Consider the following 15,513-nt stretch of genomic DNA (forward strand, 5'->3'; position numbering starts at 1 on the left):
CAAGAATACTGAAGTGAGTTGCCATTTCCTCCTTCAGGGGATCTTCCTGACCCAGGGATTGAACCCGAGTCTCCTGTGAGTCCTGCATTGGCAGACGGGTTTTTTTTTTCTTAACCACTGAGCCACCTGAGAAGCCCCTGTGGATGACTAGGCGCTCTAAATGTGCCCATCTCTGCTCCTCCCAGTTTTGGCTGAGGGAAGAGAAGGTTTGTTCTGTGCACAAATCATGGCTTCAGTAGGAATCCCAAACAGGGCAGCTTCCCTTATAACCTTATAACGGCTGTGGGCAGATCAAACACTAACATTTATAGACGTGTCTGGATAATACCTCTAGAGATGCCACTCTTATAATGTGTTAGAAATGTTTGCTTTTAATCAAACAGACTGAATTTTCCACAGCCCCATTATTTCCCTCAGGACTCCCTGCTTCTTATAGGTCCTAAGTTGTTTCAGCCCACTGACAAAACTCCAGACCCCAAATCCTTCTTCTCTCCTACAAGAGCGTTTTCCACCTCTTTTTTAAACTACCTCTCTCTTCTCCAGTCATGGCCAAACACCTCCTTTAGATTAAAGAAAGAAGAAGGAACATTTCGACATTTATCCTTGACTCATGCCCTGTGGCATTCTTCCAGGGGAGCCTGAACATTGATGAAGAGTTTATCCTGAGACAGTTTGACATTAACTATCAGAGCAAACCATGCTATAATGTGCTTCACACAATAAGACCCAGCAAAGTTCCTCTGGAGCTAAAGAAAAGGAGTGGGCTAAATAAACTGCAGGAACCACAGTTGTTCCAGAAACTAGACTGTGAGCAGAGACTTCGGAAACCACAGGTAATTGCAAAAAAGGGAGAAGACTGAGAGTCAAAGAAAATTAAATTATATCAAAATGTTAAATGTTCTTGAATTCTGGTACCTCAGAAGGCACTGACCTTTTTCAGTAAAATTTTTGCAAAATTCTTTGATGTTTAATATTTGTTCTAATAAATAAACATCTGTTAAGTGAGTGAATATTTAATACATCTAATGAAGTCAGTTATACAAACAAGGCATGCCATTTAGCATTATTGGTGATATCTGAAGAGTCATTAGTTCTTTTTATGTGTTTTATGTATTGAAACAATCGGTTTGTTTTATATGTTGAAACTTATCTCATGCGTTTTACATGTTGAAATTCCAGTAGTCAGTAGAACTATACATGTTTTTATAGTAAACTATAATATGTTTACTATTATAAGAGTAAAATGCTGCAGTCAATGACTGGGGACGCTGTTCCTGTCCATAGAATTCTTGAATTTTTATGGTGGTGTTTTTGACCACAAACCATCATTCTTGACCACATGCTTGCCTGATAATTAACAAATCGCTCAGTTTCCCAGCACCAGTTTCCTGTGAAGACAGAACGAGGAAACAGTAGAAAAAACAGGCTGTGTTCCAAAAGGAAGTACTATGAACCCCTAAGAACCTTTCTATACAATGTGTTAGGGCAACTCTATATTTACAAGTCAAATTGTGCCAGTCCGACAGCAGATTCCAGTGCCTATGTGGGAGTTGTGGGGTGAGGTGGTTATACAGTTTGCTTCTCTGAAAGTGAAGATAATAATTACCTTCTGTCTTTTATACTAAGTGCGTGTTCAGTTGCTCAGTTGTGTCTGACTCTTTGCGAACCTCATGGACTGTAGCCCACCAGGCTCCTCTATCCATGGAATTCTCCAGGCAAGAATACTGGAGTGGGTTGCCATTCCCTACTCCAGGTTTGATACTATTTTTCCAATGTTTTTGACACAGTAACTTTGCCGTTTATAATTGAACATAATCAGCTGACCTAGTTTTACACTCATGATGTTTTCCACCCTTGACTGGGTTGCATAAAATTTATGAAAACTGTGCATTCTGTCACTAATATCAGCAGTTTAAATTTTCCATTTTCCACTCATCTTTCTAAAGTGTAAAGTATAAAATGATCCTGGGCAGGCAAATTATATCCACATGGTTCAGGCACATGGGGCCTGAACCAGTGCTTGTTCTGAATCTGAGCTGAATGAAATTGCGCAAGTCCCTGTACTTACAAATAATTGCACAAATACTGCTTTATAAAGCATGGTGCTTATTGCCAAAATCAAACTTTTGACTGGCAGATGGAGGATCACTGTGCAAAAGTTCAAATAGATTTCCACATGGTATCATTTTCCTTTGGCCTGAGGGACTTCCTTTAATACCTTTCTTTGATATCTCCTCTGCCTGCAATGCAGGAGACCCATGTTCAATCCCTGCATCCGGAAGATCCCCTGGAGAAGGGAATGGCAACCCAGTCCAATATTCTTGCCTGGAGAATCCCATGGATAGAGGAACCTGGCAGGCTATAGTCCAGGTTCACAAATAGTGAACCTATAGGGGTCACAAACAGTCAGACACTACAGAGTGACTAACACTTTATATACACGTCACACTCAGCCAGTGTAGATCTGCTGGCAATGAATTCTCCCAGCTTTTCTAGGTCTGAAGCTATCCTTATTCTTCCTTCATTTTAAAAGGTATTTTTATGGGTATAGAATTCTAGATTCAAGAGTTTTTTGTTTGTTTTCAGTACTTTAAAGATGCCCCGCTGTCTTCTTGGTTGTATTGTTTAAATCTTATGTCATTCTTATCTTTGTCACTGATTTTGAGTAGTGTGATTATTATACACATTGGTATTTAGTTCTTCATGTTTTTTATGCTTGGGGTTTACTAAGCTTCTTTGATCTATGAGTTTATAGTTTTCAACTATTGGGGGAAATTTTGGCCATTACATGGTCAAATGTTTTTTCCTTCAACCCCCTCCCAGGACTCCAATCACATGTAAATTAGGTTGCATGAAGTTGTCTTATAGATTACAGCTGCTCTGTTCAGTTTTGATTCTCTCTTCTCTGTTTCTATTGCTATGTCTTTAAATTCTCTAATTTTTTTCCCGCAGAAGATTGAGGGCAAGAGGAGAAAGGAATGATAGATGATGAGATGATTTGATGGCGTCACTGGCTCAACGGACATGAGTTTGAGCAAACTCAGGGAGATTGTGAAGGACAGGGAAGCCTGGTGTGCTGCAGTCCGTGGGTCACAAAGAGTCAGACAGGACTTAGTGACTGAAGAGCAACGGACATCTAGCAAGTAGAGACCAGGAATGCTGCTGAACCTCTTGCAGTGCATAAGACAGCATCCTCCCCCCACCCTCAACAAAGAATTACCCAGCTCAAAATGTCAATAATGCCTAAGAGACCTAATTTTAATCCAGCAAATGTTTAATGAGCACCGATTGTGTCCTAAGTATTGTTTTAGATGCCAGTCTCAGATGCTTACATTTTAGAAGGTGAGAGGTGAGATAAGCAATCAGAAAAATATTTAGGACTTCCCTGGTGGTCCAGTGGTTAAGAATCCACCTGCTAATGCAGAGGACATGGGTTTGATCCCTGATCCTGGAGCATCCCACATACCATGGGGTACCTAAGCCCATGCGCCACTACTATTGAGTCTATACTTTAGAGCTGCAATTACTGAGCCCACAAACCTCAACTACTGAAGCTTGAGCATGCTCCAGAGCCCATGCTGTGAACAAGAGATGCCACTGCAATGAGAAGCCTGCATACCACTAGTAGAGAGTAACACCTGCTCACTGCAACTAGAGAAATCCCACTCACAGCAACAAAGACCCAGCACAGCCACAAAGAAAAAAAATATTTAGCATATCAAGTGGTAATAACTGCTGTTAAGAAAAATGAGTCAGGGAAAGAAGACAAGCAGTATTGTGATGGGGGTTACAGTTTTTGAACCGAGTGGTCAGGGAAGACACAACTGAAAAGATGACCTGAAATAGATAAGGAGTGAGCCGTGTGGATGCCTTGGGGAAAAGCACTATGGAGAGGGAACAGTGAATGCAAAGGTGCTGAGGCAGCAATGTGGCAGGTGCTCTAGAAATAATAAAGTGGTCAGGAGGGTTGGAATGGAACTCATAATGCTGAATCCAGCTCTGAGAAGGGATTGCCCTCCTGTGTGTTCGGTCCCATCCTGTCTTCCTCAGGCAGGTGTTTCTGGCTTGACTCTAGAATGGCCCACACATTCCACCTCATAGTTTAGATATGAGTGACCCCAGGGACTCAGTCCATGGAATTTTCCAGGCAAGAATACTGGAGTGGGTACCCATTCCTTCTTCAGGGGATCTTCCTAACCCAGGGATTGAACCCGAGTCTCCTGCATTGCAGGCAGATTCTTTACCATGTGAGCCACCAGGGAAGCCTGAGAAGAGGGAGGAGCAGGATCTTTGTGTTTCATATCTCTTAGTCCTGTGCAAACATTAGACCTCCTTCCATGATGAGACAATGAGTGGGTATTGCATCACAGCACTGGGCTATGAACTAACAGATGAACTGATGTTGCCAAAACACTGGCCCTCTGTGCACCAATACCAAAAAGAAATATGGGGACAGAGTTTTGGAGGAAAGAGAGTCACTTTATTTCTTTGCCAAGCAAAGAGGGAACATGTGAGGCAAGTGCCTCAGAAGCTGTGCCCTCCTTCCTGGGGAATAGGGAGAGGTCTTAGAATCAGGACGTGTAGCCAGGGTAGGTGATAAGCGTGAAAACAGTGAAGGTCTTGTATTTTTCTTTCTTCTGCAAAAATTTCAAAAGGGCCACAGCTGGCGTCAGGAAGCTCAGTAACTGGGTCTGTTCTCTTCCAAAGTTATCGACTGGTGACCTTCTTCCTGAAATGAAGAATGCTACAGGGGAGTGTTACAAGAGAGTGTGGGGGAGAAAATGCCAGATGCAGGATCACATAAAGGATACAGTTCACATCAAGTCAGAAAGTGATTAAGGAATTAACTTTGTGAAGGACAAATCTAGTTGCATATTCTACAGATTAGTAACAGTTAAAACTGCAATTGCTTAACTTTTACAGACTTGGTTTGCTGTCTCTATGGCTATTAACTCCTTCCTTTGTTTCTCTTGCTTGTTAGTAGGAAAGAAAAGTTTCATTTCTTTTTTTTTTTTTCAACATGAAGACTTTATTTCATAACACTGAAATAGTCAACATTTTACATTACACATGTATTTTTGAGGTATTCACCCATTTTAGTGATTTCACATTTAAATGATTTCACATTTAAAGAATTGTGCAGCCATCACTGCAACCCCATGTTAGGATATTCCCATCAATCCACAGATCTTTCAAGCTCATTTCCAAGGAATCCTCTTTCCTACAGTCTGCTTCAGGCAGATCTACTTTCTTTTCTTTATATTTGTCCAGAAAAGTTTCTCTTTTTGTTGTAACACTGAGTCTTGGGAGAAAGAAAGACAACATCTCTTCTACCCCTTTCTCTCTTTCAATTAAAGAGACAAGAGATTGGTGGTGTTGGATAGCATTTGGATCAAAAGTAATGTACCACTTACAAAGCTGAACACAGAGCTGGACTAATAGGTTAATACCATTATTTTGATTGAGTATTATTGAAGGTCATTACCCTTCATTGAAATATTTGATTTCTAGCTGTTTTACATAGTTCTTTCATTTTTTCTTCCCAATAACCCTATGGGGTAGATTGCGCGGAGCGAGCTCCGCCCGTGGCAAAGGTCATGAGGAAGGAGGCTTGGCATACGCAAAGGCGGGATCAAGCCTCAGGGGTCTCCCTGGAAGTTCTCGAGCATCTAGCCCCAAAACCAGAGTCTGCCTACTTTCTGCTTGTGCTTTCACCTACACCTCTGACTTTACGGGGGGCTGTCCCCCACTACCTCTCTCTGAAAAAAGAGTTAGCTTACAGCTCCAGTTAATAATTCCTGGGTGTGACAGTGTTTAACCTACAAACTCCTTTGGAAATCCTCTAGCCTGCCTGAATAGGTTTTTCCGGCCACATGTGATTGTTCAGAGCCTCCCAACTGTGAGAGGCAGGAGATGTTCTAAACTGTCTAAACACAGATTCCTTTGAGTAGTTAAAAGATTGATTAGAAATTGTATTGGTGAAGGGTTTTTCACTTATTGGGCCAATGTTTGCTGCTAAGTCTCCATACTCCTTACCTACTGTGTCCTTGGCAGTGTATTGATTGATATAATGGGTGTATAGAAAGGTAAGTAGTAGCCTCAATGTTTGTAACCTTGGACCCTTGAGTTAATTCTTTTCTTGATTGAGCCCACCTCACCTTTGCCCTATAGGAATGCAGCTTTGTCCAATGCTTTTTTGGAGGCTGGTGCCTGACTTTGGAATAATCACCTTTAGAGAAAGATAAGTTTCTTAAAATGTTAACAGGCCTCCTGGCCAGAAGACAAGTAATTCACCTGAACTTTTGCATATGATAAGTTTGAAAGCCTGGCTTCGATTAGGACCAGGAACCGCTGTCCTTGCATGACTCCACCCCTTCCTCCATTATCCTCTATGCACAACTTAAGGTATAAAAACTACTTTGGAAAATAAAGTGCGGGCCTTGTTCACCGAAACTTGGTCTCCCCATGTCGTTCTTTCTTTCACCTTCTAGCTGAATTTTTCCTCTGAGGCGGGGAAGCTCGTCAAGCCTACTAATTTTGCCTGGGCTTCTAAGATCCGACTGGGGAGGCCTTAGTGTCTCCTCTCCTTTGGGAGAACGGGAGGACGCTTGCGGTCTTCGTAGGTGACGTAAATTCCCTGCTTTGGAAGTTTATTCAGCCTCTTTTCTCCACTGAATTTCCTCACTGAGCTATCCTCATCCTATTACTCTTTGTATCTTTGATAAAATATTTAAATAAATAGGTCACCGATGCCGTCCCTGCTTCGAATACCCTGGATCAGCCGGGGCTGGATCCTGGCAGTAGATAACTATTATCTGTATTTTACAAATGAAGAATTTGAGTAACTTGTCCATGGTCTCATAGCTACTAAGTTGGAGAGGGCTGGATTTGAGTCCAGGTTTGTCTAAATTGAAGGCCATGCTTACCTACCACATTATTTTCTCAGTCGTAAACTTTTCATGTTTGTAAAATCAAAGCCTACTGACACTTCATAAAATGCCTTGGAAAGGAGTAAGCATAAATTAAAAATAAATGGTACCATTTTCACAAGTTTAATTTTAGATTTATTGAAATGACAAACCGAACAAACTAATGAAATTGGGAATTATGTTATTTGTACAGAAACCTCATAAACCAAAGTGGGTGAAGATGAGATATGGAGCATGGTATCTGAACCCCAAGTTGTGGAAAAAGCAAAGAGCTGATGAGCCTTTGGTTGACCCCAAGGTCTTACGTAAAGCTCAAGATGAGAATTTTAAAAAGGAGCTACAGGAGCAGGTATGTGTGTATGCTGAGACTTGATCATCTGACCTAGAGCAACTGCCACTTCATATTGAGTCAGTCTCTGGAGAAATTCAGAGACTGCTGAAAGTCTTGTAACTTGCGCATTGAATTTGACAATGAGAAAGCCAAGTCATTTTATGAGGAATATGTAATAAGCAAGACTTGAAATCTCCTAGCTTCATGGTAGACACAATGTCTCTAAAGATGGGGCAACCACTCATTGTCCTCCTACTCTTCCTGAGTCCATGGATAAATTGGTTGTTCAAAGGGTGGTGTGACTTGGTAGGACCATCTCAGTTGAGAATGGATATAATGTCATGAGTTCTCTTTGAGTGAAAATGTGAGGTTTTGTTTTATTTTTTAATCAGCAATGAATGAATGTTAAAATTGTGATAAAAAAAAAAACAAACTACTTTTATGCCATTCAGCAGAGTTGCAGGATCTCTCTGAGAGAAAAAGGACAAAGGTTAAGCACTGTTTGATGTTACAAAGCACCAAACACACAACAAGGATACGTTCTGGTTTTACTGTAGGTAAGCTGTGTGCCTGCCCATCTCTAGTGAGCAAGGACCTGATGGAAGAAGATGCTCACTATAGTCCTGAAATTTTGGAAATTTTGATGCAATGCTTATACAGGACTCTCCTGAGAATATTTGTGATCCTCTTCTCTGGATCAGCAGATTCAAAACTTCTCCCAGATAACATTGTAAAAACATTTCAAAAACATAAAATGCTATAAAAGTTTGGCTACTCATTCATTCAAAAGTCACTCATCAATTACCTCCTTTTGCTTGGAAAGCTGAGGCAGAAAGTATTTTATCTTTTCTAGAACTGGGTATGAAATTCTTATTTTCAAATGGGAAACATGACATGAATTTATGAGCCCAAGATGCTTATATATAAGCTTCAAAATAAATAATATTAGGCAGAGTTTCTTGTCATACAGTTTTTGGAGCTGCCTATCTAAATTTATGTGAGTTTAACATATGACACGCTAGCAAAGTAATGCTCGAAATTCTCCAAGCCAGGCTTTTTAACAGTATGTGAACCAAGAACTTCCAGATGTGCAACCTGATTTAGAAAAGGCAGAGGAACCAGAGATCAAATTGCCAACATCTGCTGGATCATAGAAAAAGCAAGAGAGTTCCAGAAAATCATCCACTTCTGCTTAATTGACTACGCCAAAGCCTTTGACTGTGTGGATCACAACAAACTGGAAAATTCTTCAAGAGATGGGAATATCAGACCATCTGACCTGCCTCCTGAGAAATCTGTATGCAGGTCAAGAAGCAACAGTTAGAACTGGACATGGAACAATGGACTGGTTCCAAATCGGGAAGGGAGTATGTCAAGACTGTGTATTGTCATCCTGTGAGTATATCATGCGAAATGCCAGGCTGGATGAAGCACAAGCTGAAATCAAGATTGCCGGGAGAAATATCAATAACCTCAAATATGCAGATGACACCACCCTTATGGCAGAAAGCAAAGAACTAAAGAGCCTCTTGATGAAAGTGAAAGAGGAGAGTGAAAAAGCTGGCTTAAAACTCAACATTCAGAAAACTAAGATCATGGCATCTGATCCCATCACTTCATGGCAAATAGATGGAGAAACAATGGAAACAGTGCCAGACTTTATTTTGGGGGGCTCCAAAATCACTGCAGATGGTGACTGAAGCCATGAAATTAAAAGACGCTTGCTCCTTGGAAGAAAAGCTATGACCAATCTAGACAGCATATTACAAAGCAGAGACATTACTTTGCCAGCAAACGTCCATCTAGTTAAAGCTATGTTTTTTCTGGTAGTCATGTATGCATGTGAGAGTTGGACTAGAAAGAAAGCTGAGTGCCGAAGAATTGATGCTTTTGAACTGTGGTGTTGGAGAAGACTCTTGAGAGTCCCTTGGACTACAAGGAGATCTAACCAGTCAATCCTAAAGGAAATCAGTCCTGAATATTCGTTGGAAGGACTGATGCTGAAGCTGAAACTCCAATACTTTGGCCACCTGATGCAAAGAACTGACTCACTGGAAAAGACCCTGATACTGGGAAAGATTGAAGGCAGGAGAAGGGGATGACAGAGGATGAGATGGTTGGCTGGCATCACCAACTTGATGAACATGAGTTTGAGCAAGTTTCAGGAGTTGGGGATGGATAGGGAAGCCTGGCATGCTGCAGTCCATGGGGTTGCAAAGAGGTGGACATGACTGAACGACTGAACTGACTGACTGAATATATGACATAAAACGGTTCCAGTTTACTTTCAAAAAATAACCAAACATCCTCAATGAGTTAAATATTTAAAAATAAAAACAGTAATGAAACTTTTGATTAAGGTGTCTAGAAGTTCTCTTTTAAGAAACATATTCTTTTTTTTTTTTAAAGATTTTTTTGATGTGGACCATTTTTTAAATCTTTATTGAACTTGTTACAATATTGCTTTTGTTTTATGTTCTGGCTTTTTGGCCCCAAGGCATGTGGGATCTTAACTCCCTGGCCAGGGATTGAACCCTCACCCCCCTGCATTGAAAGGTGAAGTTTTAACCACTGGACCGCCAGGGAAGTCCCAAGAAACATATTCTTAAGAACTTAAATAATTTTACAAAAAGATTTATCTGAATGGTGAAAGCCAGTAAAGACACTTGTCATAATAGTTACAGTCAACTCATGAAAAAGAAATAATACTTAAATTTTGGAAATGTGGTTTATAGAACTATTACAGTAAAAGACTGTTTATCAGGCAGTTTAGACACAGGAAGGACTCAAAGCAATGGAATTGTTCTGTAATGACTTTTGTAAATCACACTTTTATAATACCTGAAGACTGAATATCTTGTGTACTTTAAGTGATGCCACTTGGCTATGCACCTCAGTTCACAAGACATGTATGCAGTTGTGTGCTGCTGAGGGCCAGTCACCATGAGGGCATGGCTGTCTTGCTGGAAACACGAGTTTTGACTATTCTTAATTTAATTCATTTGGAAAGTGAAATGGCCTTAAAGAACTGAATTACAATGATAACTTCTACACCAAGATTATAAATTCAAATAAATTGAAGAAAAACCAAATGAATGCATGAATACCCTGAAGACATTGGGACTGGATCAAATCTTTTTTTTTTTTTTTTTTTATCATGCCCTTTGGAGTTAATTCTAAAACTTGCAGATACATACTGAGTAGGAAAACACTCCCATTTCTTCCTCTACCACTCTCAATTCTGGTCAGCAAACGTGCTGAGGTTTTTTTTTTCCCTACACCAAGCAGTTTTCTGATTCTCTAACACCAGCTGGATGTCCTACGATTGTACTCAATTCTGACACTGCCTACCTGGAGACGCATCTGATCCCACAGTTTAAAGGCTCAGACCCCAAGACTGCCTCCACTGCAAATACCAGTCTCAAGCCCAGGTTGTCACCCCTGCTTCTGGCTGAGTGGCTGTAAATCAAAGGTTCCCATGACTCCCTCCTTGGGTTTGATCGTCTGCAAGAACAGCTCACAGAACTCAGGAAAACAGTTTACTTACAATCTAGTAAGATTACCAGTTTATTATAAAGAGGTATTTTCAAAAGCAGCCAGATGGAAGAGATGCACAGGGCACAGTATGTGGGCAGGACTCAGAGCTCCCTTACCTTCCCCAGGTACCTTCATATCCTTACCAACACGAAAGCTTGCCAAATCCCCTTCTTTAGATTTGTACAGAGGCTTCATTATACTGGACTTCCCTGGTGGCTTAGATGGTAAAGAATCTGCCTCCAGTGCAGGAGAGCCAGGTTCAGTCACTGGGTTGGGAAGATCCCCTGGAGGAGGGCATGGCAACCCACTCTAGTATTCTTGCCTGGAGAATTCCATGGACAGAGGAGCCTGTTGAGCTACAGTCCATGAGGTCACAAAGAGTCGAACATGACTGAGCGATTTTAATTGATTACATCACTGGCTGTTCCTGATTAATTCAACTCTAGCTCTTCTCCCCTCCCAGGAGGTTGAGGTTGGAGCTGAAAGTGCCAACCCTCTAATTACATGGTTGGTTTCCCTGGCAACCTACTCCCATCTTGTAGCTATCTGGGGGGTTTCCAAAAAGACCTCGTTAAGATAAACTCTGTCGTGGCTGAAAGGTGCTTGTTATAAATAAGGAAAAACTCACCTTTGTGGCTTTTATCACTTAAGAAATTTCAAGGCTTTTAGGAGCTCTGTACCATTAATGGGAAGAAGACCAAATACATATTTCTTATTATAAATCATGGGCTTCCTTGGTGGCTCAGATGGTAAAGAATCCACCTGCAATGCAGAAGACCTGGGTTCAATCCCTGGGTTGGGAAGGTCCCCTGGAGGAGGGCATGGCAACGCACTCCAGTATTCTTGCCTGGAGAATCCTCATGGACAGAGGAGCCTGGTGGGCTATAGTCCATGAGGTGACAAACAGTCGGACGTGACTGAGTGACCAAGCACAGCATAGCACATTATAAATGACAGTATCACAATTATTAATCTCAAATAGAGTCTAGACATCCTAGGTCAATAATTATCTAATTGATAAAATGTGTTGCTTATCCTTAATACAAGAGTAAGAAAAAGACCAGGGAAAGGAAAGTTGGGTATCTTTTGAAAACCTTTGTGGTCATCAACTTCTGAACATTATTTATACACATATTCCCACATGAAAAGGAAGTAGTTTAAAATGAGGTACTTGATAAAGGGCTCAGTGCTTTTAATTAGGACAAGTATGACACGAAGCTTCTGACAGCTGACTGTTTTTTAAACTGTGGACCCTCTTTCAGGAGGAGTTACTTGTGGACCTTCATGGAGCTGTTGCCTTTAAGAATTTTATTCTGAGCAGGGGCTACAGGATGCCGAGTGTGAGTAAAGGGTCATTTTGGAGAGACCCGCTTAGGGGCTCACAGTTGCTAATAGGAAAGGGGTCAGTGCCCTGATGAAATACTTCTTTTCCAGGCACACACCAGGACTCAGCCCTGGAGAAAGGGTGTGCTTACCCCAGACAGGGGCCCACAGATGGCGTTTGTTGTTTTGCCCTTTTCATTCTGCCTGTTTGCTTCCTGTTGACTCACCTTCCTTGGGTTTGGCCTTAATGGGACCAAATGAAAGGGATCTGTGTGCAGGGAGAGAGGCTGCTGCTAAAACACTGAATCCTCCAGGAATGTTGTCTCCCTCACTTCCACTTCTAAGGTCAAGGAGCCGTGCTGGGGTCAGGACCAACTGGAGCTGGGAGTCACAGTACTACTATTGTGCTGTATGTGGGCAGGAGGAGAAGAGGATGAGATGGTTGGATGGCATCACCAACACAATGAACATGAGTTTGAGAAGCTCTGGGAGATGGTGATGGACAGGGAAGCCTGGTGTGCTGCAGTCCACGGGGCTGCAAAGAGTCAGATACGACTAAGCGACTGAACAACAATGCAGGGTACAGGAGGATGCAGACTAGGCCATAGGGTCACTTCCCAGACATCCCTGAGGGCTCTTCTGTCTTTTTCTCACTTTGTGAGCCTGTGCAGCTGCCCCTGCTACCTCCCACGTGGAGACTGTCCTGGAAGATGACAAGAGTGGGGCGGGAGGCTGGTAGAGCAGACGGTTGAGCAGGAGGGCCGGCAGCCTGGAGCTCTGTCCCTAGCCCAGCCTGTCACCACGGCAGGAAGCCAGGCCGGCCTGGGGCCTGAGTCACGGCTGATGAGTTCTGAGCTTGTCCAGTGTCTCCTGTGTGCACTCGGCCTGAGGAGTCTTTAGGAGGCCACGCAGCCAAGATGGTAGACTTTCCTGGAACCACGATACTGGATTTCTTTTTTCCAAGAGTGATAGAACAAACAATAACTTATACTGACTGGCAAATGGTGGAGAAGGAAATGGCAACCCACTCCACTATTCTTGCCTAGGAAACCCCATAGACAGAGGAGCCTGGTGGGCTAGTCATGGGGTCACAAAAGAGACACCTCTGAGCAACTAAACAACACCACACTGGCAAATAGGTATTCTGATCAAGCTCAGATACAGACTGATTCAGAGTGAAATCAGGCGATGTGAGGGGAAAGTCTAGTGTGTGACATAGACCAATGGGCTAAAAGACTCTGTTATACAACTAGCAATGAAATCTATCCTTTAGCTCTGAGCATAAACTATAGGCCTACTAGATGTAGTAATGTACTCATACACATTTATGGATTTATAATAACTGCCTCATTTGCATATACAGCCTACATAAGTATATTTATATGTATAATATATAAAATATGTGTATATATTTTACATGATTATATAATTGTATAGATTATATAATACATACAACCTTGTACTTAGCTTAAATATAATTATGTGTATATATATATATATCTATACACATGCAGACAGATTAATATATATTCTTGCCAAGGAGATTGTGTGTTTGTGTGTGTGTGTGTATATATACACACACACATATATATGTTGTAATTGGATATCTTGATATTATGATGACTCATAGTTTTTCTGAATATTCTTAGTGGCAAGAGATTTGTTTTTTCATTTTGCTTTTTCTCCTGTTCATTTAATCCATTCTGTTGATGAACATTTAATTCAATTTTGGGCAAAAAGAAGCATGCCTGAATCACTGGCTACTCTTTTAGCTGCATCAACTGAAGAGAGATGATGCCTCTGGCTATAGCTGAGTCCCATGCGAACACCTGCATGTCAAAACCCTGGAATATTTTCTCCCTTTCTTATATCTTATATCCTTGATTTTATCCATAAGATTTCAACTAAAAGAGAGGAGGAACTCTATTATTGTAAATTATATATATATATAGTCCTTTAGTCATTGCTTAAATTTATATGTGAGCATTTATTCTCTTTTCACTCCCCTAATTTCTGTGTATATACACATTCATATATGTTACATGAACATAGGTACATACACATTCCAGTATCTGCTTCTGGATTAACTGCTCTGTGCATTACTGACAGCTTCATTCCCTCAGCTACACAGAGGTCCAGGCCTTTAATAGCAGAGATGAGCAGTACAAGGCTGTGCTGAGCTGGGCTGAGCTGGACTTAGCCATAAAATGAGTGTGAATTAATCTCGGCATTTCTGATGATATGCACCTACCTTCCAAAGTCCACCATCTAGCATGGTCTAGTCATCAACATCAGATGTTGAGTACTATAAGGATATACAGTGGAGTATGAGATTGTGAATTCAGGTATGGTATTGGTTCTGAGCAGACCGTACAATTTTCATTTGCCAATTTTAGCTTCTCTGGTCTTTTTTCTTTTTTTAGTTCCTTGAGAAGATGTATATGAAGAAGGAATGTAAACGTGAGTGTAACCAGAGACAGTCCTATAAAATAACTCAAGCATAGATGAATCTTGGGAAGATGATTAGACAGTTTTCATTTACTTAGCTATTTCTCTCTTGTTAAACATTAAACAAAATGTATGATGAATGTCCCCCCACAAATGTACAACTTTGACTTGGCAGCATCCATAAAATTTATAACTAATACTTGTAAACATTTCAGAATGGTCTTCTGCTTCAGTTAATCAATATTTTATATATCTTATCAACTATGAGATCAGTATTCATATTTGGTGTTCTAACATTTTTGTAGCATTGTCAATATTACAGAGTTATATCAACTATTTGTAAAAATAAATAAAACCTTAAGAAAGCCGAATTACTTTCTTGCATTTTTCCAGAGTATTATTTTCCCGGCTTTCAGTGAATATCTCCTTTACTTTTTCTTTACAATATAATCTTCTTTCACTTGAATTCAGCTTACTGAGGATTTTTCCCCATTTTTTGGCATGTTAGTCTTGATAATAAATGTGTACTCATAAGGTCATGGATCATAAAGTTTAATGGAAACTCAAGATAACATTATTAAGATTAAATTTTAAAAATATTTTTATTAAAAATGTTAATGCTTATGTTAGGGAAAATTAGGAAATATAGATTAGCGAAAAGAACATTAAAAAATACAAAGAATTTCTGTAGAGTGTGCAATAACCACTCTTTAGTCATTGGAATGCATCTTTCTAGATCTTTCTCTCTAGATAATTTAATCAAAAGGGGTTTATTAAAAGGCTATTGGGGAGTTCCCTGGTGGTTTAGTGGTGATTGACTCCACACTTCCAATACAGGGGGCTTGAGTTCGATCCCCGGTTTGGGATCTCCTGCAAGCCACATGGTGCAGTCAAAAAATAAAAATGCAAAAAGGATATTGGTTCCCAAAGTTTTATCAGTTACTA

The 15,513-nt window shown here is 40.7% G+C and overlaps 1 protein-coding gene across 7 annotated transcripts in view; it reads left to right on the forward strand.

Annotated features, from left to right (window-relative positions):
• Positions 1-15,513, forward strand: part of FAM47E (family with sequence similarity 47 member E) — a 43,890-nt gene that overhangs the window by 19,667 nt on the left and 8,710 nt on the right. For 3 of the 7 annotated variants that reach the window (XM_070791621.1, XM_019962946.2, XM_070791624.1), the window contains 4 exons: positions 633-833; positions 7,123-7,278; positions 12,060-12,137; positions 14,544-14,939. In XM_070791621.1, coding sequence (XP_070647722.1) covers positions 633-833; positions 7,123-7,278; positions 12,060-12,137; positions 14,544-14,624 — 516 coding nt within the window. In that variant the 3' untranslated portion in view covers positions 14,625-14,939. Of the gene's footprint in view, positions 1-632; positions 834-7,122; positions 7,279-12,059; positions 12,138-14,543; positions 14,940-15,513 lie in introns of those variants that run through there. The other 4 variants (XM_070791625.1, XM_019962949.2, XM_070791622.1 and 1 more) reach the window with 3 other exon arrangements.

This window comes from Bos indicus, chromosome 6, assembly GCF_029378745.1.
Source record: "Bos indicus isolate NIAB-ARS_2022 breed Sahiwal x Tharparkar chromosome 6, NIAB-ARS_B.indTharparkar_mat_pri_1.0, whole genome shotgun sequence".
Lineage (NCBI taxonomy): Eukaryota > Metazoa > Chordata > Mammalia > Artiodactyla > Bovidae > Bos > Bos indicus.